Source organism: Oncorhynchus gorbuscha, linkage group LG15 (genome assembly GCF_021184085.1).
Source record: "Oncorhynchus gorbuscha isolate QuinsamMale2020 ecotype Even-year linkage group LG15, OgorEven_v1.0, whole genome shotgun sequence".
Lineage (NCBI taxonomy): Eukaryota > Metazoa > Chordata > Actinopteri > Salmoniformes > Salmonidae > Oncorhynchus > Oncorhynchus gorbuscha.
In genome coordinates, this window is record NC_060187.1 from 69,243,512 (window position 1) to 69,265,601 (window position 22,090).

The following is a 22,090-nucleotide window of genomic DNA, read 5'->3' on the forward strand; positions in this document are numbered from 1 at the left end:
CTTTCACTGACCACTCTGCTCCCTAGGTGCTATGGATGTGGAGGAGAGGACCAGACAGATGAAGCTGAAGGTGAACAAGTTCAAGCAGGGGGCCGGGTGCGACTCCAGACTGGAACAGGACTACAACAAGGCAAGACACAATGACAAAGCCCTCCTTTCCTTTTCATAAGTAGAACATTGTTAGCAATCACACTTTTTCTACCAACAAACTGACTTGGAGTTACTTTAACACATCCATGTTCAGTACACGTGAAGCAGGACTATCACCCTTAAGGCAAGACCAATATCAGCCCTTCCTTCCTTTTCTATTCATAACATGGTCACCAAGCCTCTCCAGGTTCTCCTTTACCCAAATCCAGATACCAAATGTTCTGAAAGAGCTCCAAAACCTGGACCCGTACAAATCAGCTGGGCTTGACAATCTGGACCCTCTATTTCTGAAACTATCCGCCGCCATTGTCGCAACCCCTATTACAACCCCTGTTACCAGAGATCCCCAAGGATTGGAAAGCTGCCGCAGTCATCCCCCTCTTCAAAGGGGGAGACACCCTGGACCCAAACTGTTACAGACCTATATCCATCCTGCCCTGCCTATCTAAGGTCTTCGAAAGCCAAGTCAACAAACAGGTCACTGACCATCTCGAATCCCACCGTACCTTCTCCGCTGTGCAATCTGGTTTCCGAGCCGGTCACGGGTGCACCTCAGCCACACTCAAGGTACTAAACAATATCATAACCGCCATCGATAAAAGACAGTACTGTGCAGCTGTCTTCATCGACCTTGCCAAGGCCTTCGACTCTGTCACTCACCATATTCTTATCGGCAGACTCAGTAGCCTCGGTTTTTCGGATGACTGCCTTGCCTGGTTCACCAATTACTTTGCAGACAGAGTTCAGTGTGTCAAATTGGAGGGCATGCTGTCCGGTCCTCTGGCAGTCTCTATGGGGGTGCCACAGGGTTCAATTCTCGGGCCGACTCTTTTCTCTGTATATATCAATGATGTTGCTCTTGCTGCGGGCGATTCCCTGATCCACCTCTACGCAGACGACACCATTCTATATACTTTTGGCCCGTCATTGGACACTGTGCTATCTAACCTCCACACGAGCTTCAATGCCATACAACACTCCTTCCGTGGCCTCCAACTGCTCTTAAACGCTAGTAAAACCAAATGCATGCTTTTCAACCGATCGCTGCCTGCACCCGCATGCCCGACTAGCATCACCACCCTGGATGGTTCCGACCTAGAATATGTGGACATCTATAAGTACCCAGGTGTCTGGCTAGACTGCAAACTCTCCTTCCAGACTCATATCAAACATCTCCAATCGAAAATCAAATCAAGAGTCGGCTTTCTATTCCGCAACAAAGCCTCCTTCACTCACGCCGCCAAGCTTACCCTAGTAAAACTGACTATCCTACCGATCCTCGACTTCGGCGATGTCATCTACAAAATGGCTTTCAACACTCTACTCAGCAAACTGGATGCAGTCTATCACAGTGCCATCCGTTTTGTCACTAAAGCACCTTATACCACCCACCACTGCGACTTGTATGCTCTAGTCGGCTGTCCCTCGCTACATATTCGTCGTCAGACCCACTGGCTCCAGGTCATCTACAAGTCCATGCTAGGTAAAGCTCCGCCTTATCTCAGTTCACTTGTCACGATGGCAACACCCATCCGTAGCACGCGCTCCAGCAGGTGTATCTCATTGATCATCCCTAAAGCCAACACCTCATTTGGCCGCCTTTCGTTCCAGTACTCTGCTGCCTGTGACTGGAACGAATTGAAAAAATCGCTGAAGTTGGAGACTTTTATCTCCCTCACCAACTTCAAACATCAGCTATCTGAGCAGCCCACCCATTTTTACCTACCTCATGCCCATACTGTTTTATTTATTTACTTTTCTGCTCTTTTGCACACCAATATCTCTACCTGTATATGACCATCTGATCATTTATCACTCCAGTGTTAATCTGCAAAATTGTAATTATTCGCCTACCTCTTGCCTTTTGCACACATTGTATATAGACTCCCCCTTTTTTTCTACTGTGTTATTGACTTGTTAATTGTTTACTCCATGTGTAACTCTGTGTTGTCTGTTCACACTGCTATGCTTTATCTTGGCCAGGTCGCAGTTGCAAATGAGAACTTGTTCTCAACTAGCCTACCTGGTTAAATAAAGGTGAAAAAAAATATTTAAAAAAATAAAGTAGACACTTTGTATACAAACTGACTTACGGCTAACACAGTAAAATGTTCAGTAAATGTGTCCCGTGCAGCAATCAAATCAAATCAGAGCAGGATGTTAACTGCATCATACATACAGGATGTTAACCACATCATACATACAGGATGTTAACCGCATCATACATACAGGATGTTAACCGCATCATACATACAGGATGTTAACCACATCATACATACAGGATGTTAACCGCATCTTACATACAGGATGTTAACCGCATCATACATACAGGATGTTAACCGCATCATACATACAGGATGTTAACCGCATCATACATACAGGATGTTAACCGCATCTTACATACAGGATGTTAACCGCATCATACATACAGGATGTTAACCGCATCATACATACAGGATGTTAACCGCATCATACATACAGGATGTTAACCGCATCATACATACAGGATGTTAACCGCACCATACATACAAGATGTTAACCGCATCATACATACAGGATGTTAACCGCATCATACATACAGGATGTTAACCGCATCATACATACAGGATGTTAACCGCATCATACATACAGGATGTTAACCGCATCATACATGCAGGATGTTAACCGCATCATACATGCAGGATGTTAACATACAGGATCATACATACAGGATGATAACCGCATCATACATACAGGATGTTAACCGCATCATACATACAGGATGTTAACCGCATCATACATACAGGATGTTAACCGCATCATACATACAGGATGTTAACCGCATCATACATACAGGATGTTAACCGCATCATACATACAGGATGTTAACCGCATCATACATACAGGATGTTAACCGCATCATACAGACAGGATGTTAACCGCATCATACATACAGGATGTTAACCGCATCATACATACAGGATGTTAACCGCATCATACAGACAGGATGTTAACCGCACCATACATACAGGATGTTAACCGCATCATACACACAGGATGTTAACCGCATCATACATACAGGATGTTAACCGCATCATACATACAGGATGTTAACCGCATCATAAATACAGGATGTTAACCGCATCATAAATACAGGATGTTAACCGCATCATACATACAGGATGTTAACCGCATCATAAATACAGGATGTTAACCGCATCATACATGCAGGATGATACAGGATTTTAACCACATCATACATACAAGATGTTAACCGCATCATACATACAGGATGTTAACCGCATCATACATACAGGATGTTAACCGCATCATACATACAGGATGTTAACCGCATCATACATACAGGATGTTAACAGCATCATACATACAGGATGTTAACCGCATCATACATACAGGATGTTAACCACATCATACATGCAGGATGTTAACCGCATCATACATGCAGGATGTTAACCGCATCATACATACAGGATGTTAACCTCATCATACATACAGGATGTTAACCGCATCATACATACAGGATGTTAACCGCATCATACATACAGGATGTTAACCGCATCATACATACAGGATGTTAACCGCATCATACATACAGGATGTTAACCGCATCATACATGCAGGATGTTAACCGCATCATACATGCAGGATGTTAACCGCATCATACATGCAGGATGTTAACCGCATCATACATACAGGATGTTAACCGCATCATACATGCAGGATGTTAACCGCATCATGCATACAGGATGTTAACCGCATCATACATACAGGATGTTAACCGCATCATACATACAGGATGTTAACCGCATCATACATACAGGATGTTAACCGCATCATACATGCAGGATGATACAGGATGTTAACCGCATCATACATACAGGATGTTAACCGCATCATACATACAGGATGTTATCCGCATCATACATACAGGATGTTAACCGCATCATACATACAGGATGTTAACCGCATCATACATACAGGATGTTAACCGCATCATACATACAGGATGTTAACCGCATCATACATACAGGATGTTAACCGCATCATACATACAGGATGTTAACTGCATCATGCATACAGGATGATACAGGATGTTAACCGCATCATACATACAGGATGTTAACCGCATCATACATACAGGATGATACAGGATGTTAACCGCATCATACATACAGGATGTTAACCGCATCATACATACAGGATGTTAACCGCATCATACATACAGGATGATACAGGATGTTAACCGCATCATACATACAGGATGTTAACCGCATCATACATACAGGATGATACAGGATGTTAACCGCATCATACATACAGGATGTTAACCGCATCATACATACAGGATGTTAACCGCATCATACATACAGGATGATACAGGATGTTAACCGCATCATACATACAGGATGTTAACCGCATCATACATGCAGGATGTTAACCGCATCATACATACATGATGTTAACCACATCATACATACAGGATGTTAACCGCATCATACATACAGGATGTTAACCGCATCATACATACAGGATGTTAACCACATCATACATACAGGATGTTAACCGCATCATACATACAGGATGTTAACCGCATCATACATACAGGATGTTAACCGCATCATACATACAGGATGTTAACCGCATCATACATACAGGATGTTAACCGCATCATACATACAGGATGTTAACCGCATCATATAAAATGTAAACCACTTTTATCCAAACACCCATTTCAGCAGTATTCACAATTTGGCAAGCTTCATGAACAAGAATACGTACATACATGAGGTATTATATCGACCCTGTGAATCCATGGTATGTAGCGGTGACTGTGTCCTGAGTCACACAGACAGTAGTCAAGTGAGGTGTGTTTATAAAGAGACCCGAGCCAAGCCTTATAAGAGAAAGAATGTCCATCCTGTCCTGTCTTCCTTTTAAGTGTGTGGAATGATAACTACTGCCCTGGAATACACTAAGCATGCATTACATTTATAGTTCTATAAAAAGCAGGTGGAAAATGAAACATTTGTCAACTCTGTTAGTTGTGAGGAGTGCCACAAACTATAACCGCATGTTTACAAACTGTAATGCTCCTCTGGACACAGATAAGCTTTTAATATACCATTTCTTTCTTTGCAGATTATTTGAATTTGTTTTAACATCAAGTCTTGGTTCACCAACTTGCTCAAAAAAAACCTAATATGTCCTTTCGCCATTTCTTGTTTATGCCAAATTATTTTTATTAGCTTACATTTTGGCTTTATAGACCTGAACTAATGGGTTAACAGTATGTTCGATACTGGGAGAAAACTTTACTATCACCTAATATTATTTGGTTATATAACCTAGTATTTCTCTGTGTCCTCCTCCTAGAACATTGGCCATAAGGAATGTGAATGAGTTGCTCTTCGACCTGCAATTGTTTTTGGACGAACGTATCTCCTTAAAAAGCCAACAAATCATTGAAAGCAGAGATTTTGGCCACATGAAAGTTTGTTCTATTGTCCTTTATCTTATAATGTTCTAAGTAATACTTTGATAAATTCCTTCCCCACAAGACTATAACTCCTGCAATAGGCAAATAGTTGATTATCTACATCACATAAACGTTATGACCACCATGACATAGCCTGACCAGGTAAATCACATAAACGTTATGACCACCATGACATAGCCTGACCAGGTAAATCACATAAACGTTATGACCACCATGACATAGCCTGACCAGGTAAATCACATAAACGTTATGACCACCATGACATAGCCTGACCAGGTAAATCACATAAACGTTATGACCACCATGACATAGCCTGACCAGGACATAGCCTGACCAGGTAAATCACATAAACGTTATGACCACCATGACATAGCCTGACCAGGTAAATCACATAAACGTTATGACCACCATGACATAGCCTGACCAGGTAAATCACATATGACCACATGACATAGCCTGACCAGGTAAATCACCATGACATAGCCTGACCAGGTAAATCCCGGTGAAAGCTATGAGGCGGCAGGTACCCTAGCGGTTAAGGTAGCTAAGAGGTTGGGCAAGAAAGCTTGCGCTCCCGATAGTGGCTCTGGATAAGGGGGTTTGCTAAATGGAAAAATGTCACTTGTCAAATCCACTTTCATCAGTGTAGATGAAGGGGAGGAGACAGGTTAAAGAAGGACTTTAAAGCCTTGAGATAATTGAGACACAGATTGTGTATGTGTGCCATTCCGAGGGTGAATGAGTAAAAAAGGTTTGAAGTGCCGGAGGTTGGTACCACCTCAATTAGGGAGGACGAGCCGTGGTAATGACTGGAGCGGAATCCGTGGACTGGTATCAAATGCATCAAACACATGGTTTCCATGGTTTCCAGGTGTTTGATGCCATTCCATTTGCTCTGTTCCAGCCATTATTATGAGCCGTTATCTCCTCGCTAGCCTCCACAGGGTTTTTTCCACGCTCAATCGTTTCCTGTGTGTATCAAGAATGGTCCACCACCCAAAGGAGAAGCATTGGTGTCAACATGAGCCAGCATAAAGAGCTTTTTTGTTGTTGTCAGTGTTGTATTTTGAGGCAGGCTTGAATAAGCTAAGATGTGTAGCATAATTTGTCTGATTCTATGTAGTAATGGTATGAGAATAATAATGTTTTATTTTGCAAAGTGGTTTCTTGCATCAAACAAGCCAACAACATTTTCAGCCACCTCCTTGTCTGAGTGGATACCCTGCATGTTTTTTTTCTTCTTCTAAAATCTTGTCAATCCCTGCTCTGAGAACAGGTTAAAATGTTATGGGATGCATTTTCTCTTTTTTTATGGTAGGTCAGGTGCAATATGATCAAATAGGAAGGTGTCAAATCTAATGTTCTTTACAATTAGCGAATTTTCACAACATTCAATCAGGGGGCAAAACTCAGGTCATAAGGGACAAAATAATTAGGGGGAAAACTCATCAAGGGACAAAATAATTACCACAAAGTCGCATTTTCAAGGCTATTTTTAGTTGTGTGCTGAGTGGTGTGTGTTTCTCCTTTACAGAGGAGGGATGGTCAGCGGGGTTCAGACAACATGTCAGCCAAGTCTTCGGACAGTGATGTAAGCGACGTGTCCGCTGTGTCGAGAACCAGTAGTGCCTCTCGGTTCAGCAGCACGAGCTACATGTCTGTCCAATCAGAACGGCCGCGAGGAAAGCAGAAGATCAGGTAGGATGTTGCAACACACTAAGGGGAGACAGAAGCCCTCGGTCCAACACCTCTGCCTTGCCAGGGATGGGCAAACCCCAAAGGCTGTGAAGCTTTCTTTCAACTAAAGTTGCCAAGTACAGACATTTTCCACAATGAAAAGAGTTTTCACTTGGTTTCTTACCTTTAGGGGAAAATACACAGCTAGCATTGTGCTATTTCCCACTGTCCAGTGAGTTCAGGTTTGGCTCTGCCTTGGTGAAAATAGAGCTAAATGTGAACTCTACTGCTTCAGGTTGGGGTTTGCCCGTAACTGGTAACTCATTACTGGTGTGAAACCATGTAGTATGCTGTATGGGTTGTCTCGTGTTGAAACATAACTGAAACAGATCTGCATGTCTAGGGTTTTTGCTTTTAGTTCATTTAGTTTAGCTGTTTTATGTATGTTCCATTTTGTCTCATTGTTGACCTTATTTCTGCAGTTTGGTTTCACATACCTTTCTTTCATTTCCTTTCTGCTTTGCATGCGCTGCGTTTGCGCTTCTGTCACGTCCACATCTATTCCGAATCAAGAAACCAATCATGGGAAGGGGATGAACATTTGGGGGAGGTGCTGGAGGAAGAGGAAGCTGGGCGAGAGGTGGGGGGGGGAGAGGGGGGTACACATAGAGGGAAGGGTAAACAGAGGGAAGGGGAGGAGGCTAAAGAGGAAGGAGGTGAGAGGACCACTGTAGTCACACAGAAGTCACAGGAGGAGATGGAGGAAGAGGAAATGCTGCGGAGGAGGTTCTCAGAGACTGACCTCAGGTAACTAGTTAACTAGCTCACCAGTCTGACCTCAATCTAACTTCAATCCAACTTCCGGTCAAACCTAAACTGACCTCAATCTAACCTCAATCCAACCTCAGGTCAAACCTAACCTGACCTCAATCTAACCTCAATCCAACCTCAGTCTGGTCAAACCTTACCAGTCTACCCTCAATCTAACATCAATCTAACATCAATCCATTATTATGTGGAATGGCCGTTATCATGTTCCCATAATGTTTTACATGATACTTTTATATTACAGACATGACAGTTGTTTCGTTTCAACAGGGAGGATAGTAATCATAAGAGGCTGTAAAAATATGTCAAGATTAAAACAAATTGATTTGGAACCCCGCGAGTTCTTCTCAGCAGCAGGCTAACAGATTAGTTTAGCTGTCTAATAAGATGTAATCAGTGTTACATTGCATTCACAGTGGGAACTAAGAGCTTCTTACAAACAGACTATTTTTAGTCTGGTTTTGAAAAACCACATCATGCTAAATGCTCAGATCTTATTCTCTTGGAACCACCCATCCCGGATCCGGGATAATTGTCATCAACTACGCTCAATAGCATAGCGCAACGGTCAAATAATCTTACTAGAAAATATTAATATTCATGAAATCACAAGTGAAATATAGCGAAACACAGTTTAGCCTTTTGTTAATCACCCTGTCGTCTCAGATTTTGAAATTAGGCTTTACAGCGAAAACAATGCAAGCGTTTGTGTAAGTTTATCGATATACCAGAAAAACATTATGTACACCTAGCGGCAGGTAACTTGGTCACGAAAATCAGAAAAGCAATCAAACGAATCGTTTACCTTTGATGAGCTTCAGATGTTTTCACTCACGAGACTCTCAGTTAGACAGCAAATGTTCCTTTTGTTCAATAAAGATATTTTTTATATCCAAATACCTCAGTTAGTTTGATGCGTTATGCCTAGGAATCCACCGGAAATAGCGGTCACGACAACGCAGACAAAAATTCCAAATTATATCCATAATATAGACAGAAACATGATAAACGTTTTTCTATAATGAATCCTCAAGGTGTTTTTGAAATATCTATTCGATAATATATCAACCGGGACAGTTGGCTTTTCACTAGGACCGGGAGGAAAAATGGCTACCTCTCTGTTTTGCACAAAAATCACACTGAGAGCCAACAACAGACCACTTACGCAAAGTGGACGTTTACGCTCATTCTTCAAAATAAAGGCCTGAAACTACGTCTAAAGGCTGTAGACACCTTATGGAAGCCACAGAAAAAGGAATCTGGTTGGCATCCCTTTCAATGGGCAATAGGGATGCATAGAAAGACAGGGGTTTCAAAATAAGAGTCACTTCCTGATTGAATTTTTCTCAGGATTTCGCCTGCAATATCAGTTATACTGTTATACTGTTGTACTCACAGACAATATTTTTTTACAGTTTTGGAAACTTTAGAGTGTTTTCTATCCTAAGCTGTCAATTATATGCATATTCTAGCATCTGGTCCTGAGAAATAGGCAGTTATTTTTCCAAAAATAAAAATAGTGCCCACTAGCTTCAAGAGGTTATTAAGTAAAGTTTTACCGATGTGGGCAGACAAACAGGCCACTCAAAGTTATGGTACACTAGGCTGTAGTCAGTCAGTTGCTAAATCACTTGTTGTCTGTCTGTGTTGGGTCAGTATGATGTCCTTTTCCTTGTGTGCGCCTGGCTCTATGTGCGCCTGGCGCCTGGCTCTATGTGCTTGTAAACTCAGCTGACCCTGACTCTGAACCCCTGACCCCATAACCCAGTCCACAACTACCTCAACTCTCTTCAACCCTGACCCCATTCCCAGTCCACAACTACCTCAACTCTCTTCAACCCTGGCTGTTAATGCTTTCAGCTGCTCTCTTTGTAATCACTTTGAATGTCTGTACAGTACATCGTACGATCACTGAAAACCCGTGAGGTTGATGGTAATAGTAATTTTCTGGGTAGAGGTACAGTAAAAGCCTGTGTTGCCCTTTCAAACTAGTACTCCAGTGACACAGCATCAGAGAGCATGGACTGGATAATGAGTCTCCTTGTGAATGAAAAGACAGAGAGCATGGACTGGATAATGAGTCTCCTTGTGAATGAAAAGCAGATGGATGGAGAGATGGAAAGCACAGTGTTCTGATGAAGTGTTTTTCCTCATGCTGCTGTGTACCTTTCATTTACTCCGTTATTGTGTGCTCCAAGGTAATGCTTTCAACCAGCCGTATTATGGTGATCTTAACAGGGACGCTGAGGCAGAACAGTTCTGTCACACAATACAGGAGAGGTTCCCAGACAGACAGACAGACAGACAGACAGACAGACAGACAGACAGACAGACAGACAGACAGACAGACAGACAGACAGACAGACAGACAGACAGACAGACAGACAGACAGACAGACAGACAGACAGACAGACAGACAGACAGACAGACAGACAGACAGACAGACAGACAGACAGACAGGTTCCCAGACAGACAGACAGACAGGTTCCCAGACAGACAGACAGACAGACAGACAGACAGACAGACAGACAGACAGACAGACAGACAGACAGACAGACAGACAGACAGACAGACAGACAGACAGACAGACAGACAGACAGGTTCCCAGACAGACAGACAGGTTTCCAGACAGACAGATAGACAGACAGACAGAGAGGTTCCCAGATAGACAGATAGACAGACAGACAGAGAGGTTCCCAGATAGACAGACAGACAGAGAGGTTCCCAGATAGACAGATAGAGAGACAGAGAGGTTCCCAGAGAGACAGATGGACAGACAGAGAGACAGAGAGGTTCCCAGACAGACAGATGGACAGACAGAGAGACAGAGAGGTTCCCAGATAGACAGATGGACAGACAGAGAGACAGAGAGGTTCCCAGATAGACAGACAGAGAGACAGAGAGGTTCCCAGACAGACAGATAGACAGACAGAGAGAGAGGTTCCCAGACAGACAGATAGACAGACAGAGAGACAGAAGAGAGGTTCCCAGACAGACAGATAGACAGACAGAGAGACAGAGAGGTTCCCAGACAGAGAGACAGAGAGACAGCGAGGTTCCCAGACAGACAGACAGACAGACAGAGAGACAGACAGAGAGGTTCCCAGACAGACAGATAGACAGACAGCGAGGTTCCCAGACAGACAGATAGACAGACAGCGAGGTTCCCAGACAGACAGATAGACAAACAGAGAGACAGAGAGGTTCCCAGACAGACAGATAGAGAGACAGAGAGGTTCCCAGACAGACAGATAGACAGACAGAGAGACAGAGAGGTTCCCAGACAGACAGATAGACAAACAGAGAGACAGAGAGGTTCCCAGACAGACAGATAGAGAGACAGAGAGGTTCCCAGACAGACAGATAGACAGACAGAGAGACATAGAGGTTCCCAGACAGACAGATAGACAAACAGAGAGACAGAGAGGTTCCCAGACAGAGAGACAGAGAGACAGCGAGGTTCCCAGACAGACAGACAGACAGAGAGACAGACAGAGAGGTTCCCAGACAGACAGATAGACAGACAGCGAGGTTCCCAGACAGACAGATAGACAGACAGCGAGGTTCCCAGACAGACAGATAGACAAACAGAGAGACAGAGAGGTTCCCAGACAGACAGATAGAGAGACAGAGAGGTTCCCAGACAGACAGATAGACAGACAGAGAGACAGAGAGGTTCCCAGACAGACAGATAGACAGACAGAGAGACAGACAGAGAGGTTCCCAGACAGACAGATAGACAGACAGAGAGACAGAGAGGTTCCCAGACAGACAGATAGACAGACAGAGAGACAGACAGAGAGGTTCCCAGACAGACAGATAGACAGACAGAGAGACAGACAGAGAGGTTCCCAGACAGACAGATAGACAGACAGAGAGACAGACAGAGAGGTTCACTATTTGAGTGTCTTTTCCGCTCGATTGGCTTAACAATGTGATAAATAAGAGGTGAGATGAACAAGGCTAACTAGAGAACTACATGGACAGTTTTCTAATAGAACGAATCAACATTTGGCAATACAAGGGCATTGTATAGAAACCCAAACCTCTTCAATAACTCAATAAGCATAGTGAATAGCTACAGTGGCCGTAGATTGCTCAGGGACATACATGACAGACATTATTGTCAGTTTTCCCTTTGAGGGTTTTGTGCTGGGAAACGGTTATTACGTTCATAGTCTTCACAATCCAATCTCAAGATCAGTGTTACACGTCTCCTCTCAGTTCAGTTGATGTGTTGATGATTTACAGCAAGGAGATAAAGATAACCTTTTTACCACATGCATGTAATCACATGACAATAGGGATAAATCAATGGACATGTTTATTTCATTTAAAGTGTATAATACAACACAAGCTCTTTTGTTATGCGCTTTTCACCAATGCGCGCGCACACACACACACACACACACACACACACACACACACACACACACACACACACACACACACACACACACACACACACACACACACACACACACACACACACACACACACACACACACACACACACACACACACACACACACACACACACACACACACACACACACACACACCTGAACTAAGCTAAGAGGACTAGATGGTCGCCAGTGGTGTCCAGGAAGTTAGTTTCCATTAGTACATTTAAACACACACACACACACACACACACACACACACACACACACACACACACACACACACACACACACACACACACACACACACACACACACACACACACACACACACACACACACACACACACACACACACACACACACACACACACACACACACACACATTCATACACTTCCCATGCACACCTCGTTCTTCTCCATTTAATCCATTATTGTTATCTGGGTAACTGCTCATTTTTGTGAGTTTAAGTAAAGACTAATACATTGAAGGACAAATCTGTCTTTAATAATAAGGTAGAGTTGCACCCCCTCAAAGATTAATAAACAACTCTACACTTAAACTCAAGGGAAGCTGTACAGAGAAATGATGAAACAAGGCATATCTCAGTATATCCTGTTCTTATTCCCCAGTCACTCAACGTTGAGACCCAGCCGTCTATCTGTGTGTCTGTGGCTCATGTAGATAGGAGGAGAGGAGGACGCACGCAAACTCTCTGACTGGGAGCACGGTTTCTATAGAAACCAATTATTTCTGTATCACCTCAGTTTTTGCGCCGCTCTTTCTGCAAGATTATCTAGATCCCACAGTAGAGGCTGCTGAGGAGGGGAGAGGGGAGAAAGACAAGGTTGGTCTTTCCTGAGATGACCATATCTGACATTCATCATTCATCAACCGGTTGTCAAGGTGCCTGTCAGTCACTGCCAGTTCAGTGACTGAAGTTATTTACAGTTAGCTTGAATTAGTATTAATCATTTGAAAAGCTGTTTTGAGAAAAAAATGATCCTTTCAATCATATTTTTCAACCTCAGTTCAAGCATTTTCATGCTTTTGTTGAAGTATTTTATTCTAAATCAAAAATGTGCAGAGGCTGTGCTATTTTTATCTAAGAACAAACCTACTTTGAACATGCATTAAAATGCTACTCAGCGCCTCGGATAGGAGCCAACCAGACTAAATCCTGTTGGCCCGTGAACACACAGAAATACTTGTGCAGCTCTTGTTTTAGCTGAGGGAACATCTTGGCCTAGATGAAAATGAAAGACACAGCAACAATCTGCATGACAAGGAAGGAACACAGTGTTGGTTTGTTCATTTAGCTGGGGTTGAAACCAGTCCCTCCAGTCTCTGGAGAGGCTCAGTGTTCCAAGCTGCCTAGCACTGTGGACAGGCCCTGACACAAGATTCAGCCATGAGCTAAGGGGGAGGAGGGGTGGAGGTGGAGGGGGAGGAGGAGTGGTGGAAGGCCATCCGTAACATTAGATGGGAGATTTTGGTATATTCTTGAGGCAAGCTATAGCTCTCATAGACCATCACCTGAACTGAGGACAGATAAACTGCAGCCATGTAAAACCTTGTTGAAGGTCTGTCTGTCTGGCATGTAGGATGAAGCCAGGCAATAGAAATGCTGCTTACATAATCATATCGATGGGATCAATAAAGGAATCATATTGATCTCAAATTAATATTTGACTATGTATAAGAGCAGCCCACAACTTCACTGTTGTCATTTTGTGTCAGTAGATTAAACAACACCACCACAGTGGAGATAAAAAGCATATATGGAAGTCACTTCTTCATCAAAGGTTCCGATGTGCTTTATTGGAGACTAATACATAATCCTCTATGTAATCCATGACAGAGCAGATCTCACTGACTCTACTTACTATCATAAACAATGGGCTTTATGAGGTGTGCTTGTAATTTACATCTCTCTACAGCTGTTTTAATAACCCTTACCCTCCTCTAGTGAGACTGTAGGCAGTGCCAACCATGACCATGCAAAACAACACAGGAAGGCTGGTTAAAGAAGTTAAAGAAGGCTGGATTCCAGTAGAACATTCCAGATTTTAAATGTGTAGAGAAAATGTTCCTCTGATATAGTTTTAGCTAGTTACAACAAGTCTTCTATTGCATCAGGAAACTCCTAAATTCACCTGATGGTAAACTAATGAATAATACAAATTCAGAGAGGAGCTGACAGCCTAGGAAGTGTGGATAAATGCTCAGTCATCTCTGCTGAGTTCAGGGGAGAAGTAGAGAGAGAATATTGTCGGCTAGATTTCATTCACCTCCATCTCTGACTGGCGACTGAGCTCAATAGAAGCGTTTTGCTGGCACCGTACTGCATTCAGACTGAGATGAACGGGGTTAGGCCAGGGAACTTTCCAGAAGTAGTATCATGGGGTACTTTGTCAGTATCATAACAGCAGATATATTGCGAAATGCTCTCTCTCCTTACTCTCTCTCTCTCTTTCTCTCTTTCTCCGTTCTCTCTCTCTCTCTCTCTCTCTCTCTCTCTCTCTCTCTCTCTCTCTCTCTCTCTCTCTCTCTCTCTCTCTCTCTCTCTCTCTCTCTCTCTCTCTCTCTCTCTCTCTCTCTGTCTCTCTCTCAATTCGATTTCAATATAAGGGGCTTTATTGGCATGGGAAACACATGTTTACATTGCCAAAGCAAATGAAATAGATGATAAACAATACAACATTTACAGTAAAGATAACACTTACAAAAGTTCCAAAAGACATTTCAAATGTCTGCGTTATGTCTATATGCAGTGTGGTAATGATGTGCAAATAGTTCAACCCATCTCGCTCTCGCTCTCTCATGTGCAGCGACAGTGATCGCTTACTTCTCACTTGCATACCCCTCTCTCCCTCAGAACACTGAGCTAGTACAGTGAGCTTATGGGCTGATTGATTTCTGAGGAGCGTTACGTCTTACATGTGTAGTGCTGGTTGATAGAAACTCATAGTCAAACACAGTAATCCATAGTTAGTTAATTGTAGCATGTATTATTGATGATTTTTAAAATAAATAACTAATGCAGGCTAAATGATAGGAGGAAAAAATAATCATTTAGATGTACAGTATTCACTGTACCTCTTTCAGTTCAGTATCTACAGACGATTAGGACGAACCCAGTGGACGTTTTCAGTTCAGTATCTACAGACGATTAGGACGAACCCAGTGGATGTTTTCAGTTCAGTATCTACAGACGATTAGGACGAACCCAGTGGACGTGTTCAGTTCAGTATCTACAGACGATTAGGACGAACCCAGTGGACGTGTTCAGTTCAGTATCTACAGGCGATTAGGACGAACCCAGTGGACGTGTTCAGTTCAGTATCTACAGGTGATTAGGACGAACCCAGTGGACGTGTTCAGTTCAGTATCTACAGACGATTAGGACGAACCCAGTGGACGTGTTCAGTTCAGTATCTACAGACGATTAGGACGAACCCAGTGGACGTTTTCAGTTCAGTATCTACAGACGATTAGGACGAACCCAGTAGACGTTTTCAGTTCAGTATCTACAGACGATTAGGACGAACCCAGTGGACGTTTTCAGTTCAGTATCTACAGACGATTAGGACGAACCCAGTGGACGTGTTCAGTTCAGTATCTACAGACGATTAGGACGAACCCAGTGGACGTGTTCAGTTCAGTATCTACAGGCGATTAGGACGAACCCAGTGGACGTTTTCAGTTCATACAGAAGCAGAAACATCCCTTCACTGAGTGAGGATACATGAGCCCTATATAACCAACTTCAGAGCAAGTACGGGAAGTAGCCTATGGAACAGCTTCCTACTGAATAGAGAACTAAAAACCACAGATGTGAATGGTATAGACGGGAGAGGAGGAGAGGAGGAGAGGAGGAGAGGAGGAGAGGAGCCTAATTTAAATAATTGAAGAAGTAATTGTTAAAGGGCATTGATTTTTCTTCTGACTCTTCTTATAATCGTCTGGATGAGACAATTGCGTGTAATAGGTCAGCCGCAGTTTTAGACGACTCCTGTCCTCAGGCGGCTTTTTACCACATCTTTATGCTCATTAGGACTTGAAACCCATGGTACAGGATATCATTCGTCTCTCAAACTTGAAATCTAGCACTGTGAGCCAAAATGAGACCTTCATTTTGACACCTATTTCCTTTCAAGCAGAACATATATATTTGTTGGGGTGAATAATTTCTCAGCAGCATTGAAATGAAGTCTTCCACGAATTGTAAGCGTGCTCATGAATCAGGGTCAAACTTCACATCTTCTTCTTGATCACTTGTATCCTGAGGAGAATAAATAAGAACAGATTGCCAGTCAGAATGAATAGCTCATCTGAAGCCGGGGATAAAAAGTAGAAAGACTATAATTTAGAGCTTTAGAATTAAGATGTCTTATTTCTTAAAAAGGTGTAGGATATTTTGTTGTTCAAACAATATGACTGTTTAATTTCTACTGTACCTCTCTGCATGTTAGTTGAATTCACTTTTCATTTTTGACTGTTTTCTATATGTACTCATTTTACAATGATCACAAAAGCAGTAAAACAGCCATATTAATGTATCAATCAACCAGCTTACCATCCAGTGCATGACACATCTGTGGGAAGTTCAGGCCAGAGGACCTTGAGTCCTGTCCCTAAACCTATTCCCTAAGTCTTAGACTACTGTAGCTGAGCCCTGTCCCTAAACCTATTCCCTAAGTCCTAGACTACTGTAGCTGAGCCCTGTCTCTAAACCTATTCCCTAAGTCCTAGACTACTGTAGCTGAGTCCTGTCCCTAAACCTATTCCCAAAGTCCTAGACTACTGTAGCTGAGCCCTGTCCCTAAACCTATTCCCTAAGTCCTAGACTACTGTAGCTGAGCCCTGTCTCTAAACCTATTCCCTAAGTCCTAGACTACTGTAGCTGAGCCCTGTCCCTAAACCTATTCCCTAAGTCCTAGACTACTGTAGCTGAGCCCTGTCTCTAAACCTATTCCCTAAGTCCTAGACTACTGTAGCTGAGTCCTGTCCCTAAACCTATTCCCTAAGTCCTAGACTACTGTAGCTGAGCCCTGTCCCTAAACCTATTCCCAAAGTCCTAGACTACTGTAGCTGAGCCCTGTCCCTAAACCTATTCCCTAAGTCCTAGACTACTGTAGCTGGGCCCTGTCCCTAAACCTATTCCCAAAGTCCTAGACTACTGTAGCTGAGCCCTGTCCCTAAACCTATTCCCAAAGTCCTAGACTACTGTAGCTGAGCCCTGTCCCTAAACCTATTCCCTAAGTCCTAGACTACTGTAGCTGAGTCCTGTCCCTAAACCTATTCCCTAAGTCCTAGACTACTGCAGCTGAGCCCTGTCCCTAAACCTATTCCCAAAGTCCTAGACTACTGCAGCTGAGCCCTGTCCCTAAACCTATTCCCAAAGTCCTAGACTACTGTAGCTGAGTCCTGTCCCTAAACCTATTCCCAAAGTCCTAGACTACTGCAGCTGAGCCCTGTCCCTAAACCTATTCCCAAAGTCCTAGACTACTGTAGCTGAGCCCTGTCCCTAAACCTATTCCCTAAGTCCTAGACTACTGTAGCTGAGCCCTGTCCCTAAACCTATTCCCTAAGTCCTAGACTACTGTAGCTGAGCCCTGTCCCTAAACCTATTCCCTAAGTCCTAGACTACTGTAGCTGAGCCCTGTCTCTAAACCTATTCCCTAAGTCCTAGACTACTGTAGCTGAGCCCTGTCCCTAAACCTATTCCCTAAGTCCTAGACTACTGTAGCTGAGCCCTGTCCCTAAACCTATTCCCTAAGTCCTAGACTACTGTAGCTGAGCCCTGTCCCTAAACCTATTCCCTAAGTCCTAGACTACTGTAGCTGACTGTCCTTGTCTCCTCCCCGGTCTCATTTTCTCGTCTCCCCTGTGTCCTCTTCTCTCCTCCTCGGTCTCCACCCCTGTCTCCTCTCCCTCTTCTCTTCCTCTCCTACCTCCTGTCCTCTACCTCCTCTTCCTCTCCTCCCCCTCTCCTCTATCCTGTCTGTCCTGGCCTGCCCCTGTAATGGTGGTGTGTGGCTGACAGTGACTTTACGTCCAAAATGAAAAACAGGCAGTTGGGCACGTCGTCAGGGAGTATGAACATGACCAAGAGCACAAGCATCGGTGGAGACATGTGCAACCTGGAGAAGACGGACGGCAGCCAATCGGACACGGGCGTGGGCATGGTAGGCGGGGACGAGGATAAGAAGAGGCGCTCCAGTATTGGTGCCAAAATGGCAGCAGTGGTTGGCCTCTCGCGGAAGAGCAGGAGTACCTCTCAGCTCAGCCAAACAGGTAGGCGTGCCTGAGTCACTTGGGATATATATGCCTCTGTCCTTCCCTCTGTTATCTGATGTATTGTACTATGACACTGTCTGTGTATCATGTCTTTCTGCCCCTCTCTCTTTCCATGAATGTCATGTGATACCTCAGTTCTTTCCTTTTCCTCCAGTTTGCATATCTTTCTGTCTGCAGGAGTTCTGGATCCAGAGCTAGAAGGATGTCTAGGATGGCATGAATGTGTTTTATCCTCGTCACTTCTCTCTTCCTCCTAGACAATGACAATCCTACTGTAGAGACATTTTCCTTCCTGTCCTGAAACCCTTTGTTATGATTATTTTTCTTTGCAGGAACAGAATTGTACAAGAAAACAACATGCAGACCATCGCAATGGATTGTTAATGATTGTCAATGGATTGTTAATGATGTGTACGTGATGTTCCTCTTGTTCCTCTTCTTGTTTTTCGATACTGTAGTTGTGCAGTTACATTTATGTTTAACCTGGCAGAGAGGTGGCTTCAGTTACATATGTTATTTTGCTGTTCTTGGTCATGTTTTCAAGATGCTATACTCTTAAGGGCCTCCGTATCATGTAGCACTCTGGGTCTATTCATAGACTGACTGGTGGAGATGCAGCCGGTGGGAGAGAAACATTTTACAGTTGATTTCATTTGTGTCACAATGTTTGTCATGAATACTCGAAGGAGTACATCTTCTCATAGGTGTATCAGAACAGTATGAACTGCTTATCATTGGATCGAGAGCGAGCAAGAGAAAGCAATAGAGAAAACGAGAGCGAGGGAGAGAGCGAGATAATGATGAAAACAGTCAAACCACCTAGCAAAGTGAGACTAGAGGGTAACACATTGTCGTAGCCTCTCAATTAAAAAACTAATTGAATGTACTCTTTCTGAAGGAAAGGACTGGTAAAGGCCATTATTGCAGTGATTTACACCAATAGATGACCTGAAAATGTCAATCATCATAAGTTATTTTCATAACATGTTCCTCAGTTAATATCACACAAAGCAAAGCCCACCAACATAATGTTGGTTATTTTTACATGGACTTCTGTTATTTTGAGAGAGTGGAACTTGAATGCAACAATAAAGTGCTGCAGGAAGGCAGGCGGGTGGATGGCTGGGTTGTCTTGGTCACGAGTTGTCCCTGATTGAGGTCTGGTCCATCTGTAGGAAGGTCAGCTTCAATCATACCCAAGGTCCTGAGAGGTGACGCTCTGCTGTCTCAAGGAGTATTCACACCTTAAATGGTCTTTTTATGTCATCAAAATCTGTCTCTCAAATTGCGCCCTGTTCACTATATGCTGGTCAAAAGTAGTGCACGATGGAGGGAGTAGGGTGCCATTTGGGACGCAGCCAAGGTCTGGGTTGATTATGGTCAATGATCACTCCTCCCTTCTTCATCAATCGTGTCCGCTGAGGGTTGATCGTAAAGGGAGGTAGGGAATGATGTGTGTATGTGTGCGTTACTCACATGACGCTGCCTTACCCCTCCAACCTATGATTTGACAGGCACATGACATGACAGTCTTATCTCTTTGTAGTTTTAGTCATTCCTACTGATTTCACCACAGCACATCATTCTGTCATGGTTGCACCACAGCACATCATTCTGTCATGGTTGCACCACAGCACATCATTCTGTCATGGTTGCACCACAGCACATCATTCTGTCATGGTTGCACCACAGCACATCATTCTGTCATGGTTGCACCACAGCACATCATTCTGTCATGGTTGCACCACAGCACATCATTCTGTCATGGTTGCACCACAGCACATCATTCTGTCATGGTTGCACCACAGCGCATCATTCTGTCATGGTTGCACCACAGCGCATCATTCTGTCATGGTTGCACCACAGCGCATCATTCTGTCATGGTTACACCACAGCACATCATTCTGTCATGGTTGCACCACAGCGCATCATTCTGTCATGGTTACACCACAGCACACCATTATGTCATGGTTGCACCACAGCACATCATTCTGTCATGGTTGCACCATAGTGCATCATTCTGTCATGGTTGCACCACAGCACATCATTATGTCATGGTTGCACCACAGCACATCATTATGTCATGGTTGCACCATAGTGCATCATTCTGTCATGGTTGCACCACAGCACATCATTATGTCATGGTTGCACCATAGTGCATCATTCTGTCATGGTTGCACCACAGCACATCATTCTGTCATGGTTGCACCACAGCACATCATTCTGTCATGGTTGCACCACAGCACATCATTCTGTCATGGTTGCACCACAGCACATCATTCTGTCATGGTTGCACCACAGCACATCATTATGTCATGGTTGCACCACAGCACATCATTATGTCATGGTTGCACCATAGTGCATCATTCTGTCATGGTTGCACCACAGCACATCATTCTGTCATGGTTGCACCACAGCACATCATTATGTCATGGTTGCACCACAGCACATCATTCTGTCATGGTTGCACCACAGCACACCATTATGTCATGGTTGCACCACAGCACATCATTATGTCATGGTTGCACCATAGTGCATCATTCTGTCATGGTTGCACCACAGCACATCATTCTGTCATGGTTGCACCACAGCACATCATTATGTCATGGTTGCACCATAGTGCATCATTCTGTCATGGTTGCACCACAGCACATCATTCTGTCATGGTTGCATCACAGCACATCATTCTGTCATGGTTGCACCACAGCACATCATTCTGTCATGGTTGCACCACAGCACATCATTATGTCATGGTTGCACCACAGCACGTCATTCTTTCATGGTTGCATCACAGCACATCAAAGCAAAGCTAATTTATTTATATAGCCCTTCATACATCAGCTGATATCTCAAAGTGCTGTACAGAAACCCAGCCTAAAACCCGAAAAAGCAAGCAATGCAGGTGTAGAAGCACGGTGGCGAGGAAAAACTCCCTAGAAAGGCCAAAACCTAGGAAGAAACCTAGAGAGGAACCAGGCTATGTGGCGTGGCCAGTCCTCTTCTGGCTGTGCCGGGTGGAGATTATAACAGAACATGGCCAAGATGTTCAAATGTTCATAAATGACCAGCATGGTCCAATAATAATAAGGCAGAACAGTTGAAACTGGAGCAGCAGCACAACCAGGTGGACTGGGGACAGCAAGGAGTCATCATGTCAGGTAGTCCTGAGGCATCATTCTGTCATGGTTGCACCACAGCCCTGTCAGTAAAACCTCTCTCCTCCTTCGCCC

The 22,090-nt window shown here is 43.7% G+C and overlaps 1 protein-coding gene across 15 annotated transcripts in view; it reads left to right on the forward strand.

Moving 5' to 3' along the window:
* rims2a (regulating synaptic membrane exocytosis 2a) overlaps nucleotides 1–22,090 on the forward strand; it is a 265,865-nt gene that overhangs the window by 218,359 nt on the left and 25,416 nt on the right. For 9 of the 15 annotated variants that reach the window (XM_046302555.1, XM_046302556.1, XM_046302557.1 and 6 more), the window contains 3 exons: nucleotides 27–130; nucleotides 7,182–7,345; nucleotides 18,607–18,857. The exons of 4 other annotated variants lie outside the window; for them this stretch is intronic. In XM_046302555.1, the coding sequence (XP_046158511.1) occupies nucleotides 27–130; nucleotides 7,182–7,345; nucleotides 18,607–18,857 (519 nt within the window). Of the gene's footprint in view, nucleotides 1–26; nucleotides 131–7,181; nucleotides 7,346–8,005; nucleotides 8,132–18,606; nucleotides 18,858–22,090 lie in introns of those variants that run through there. 2 more of the 15 variants (XM_046302565.1, XM_046302566.1) reach the window with 2 other exon arrangements.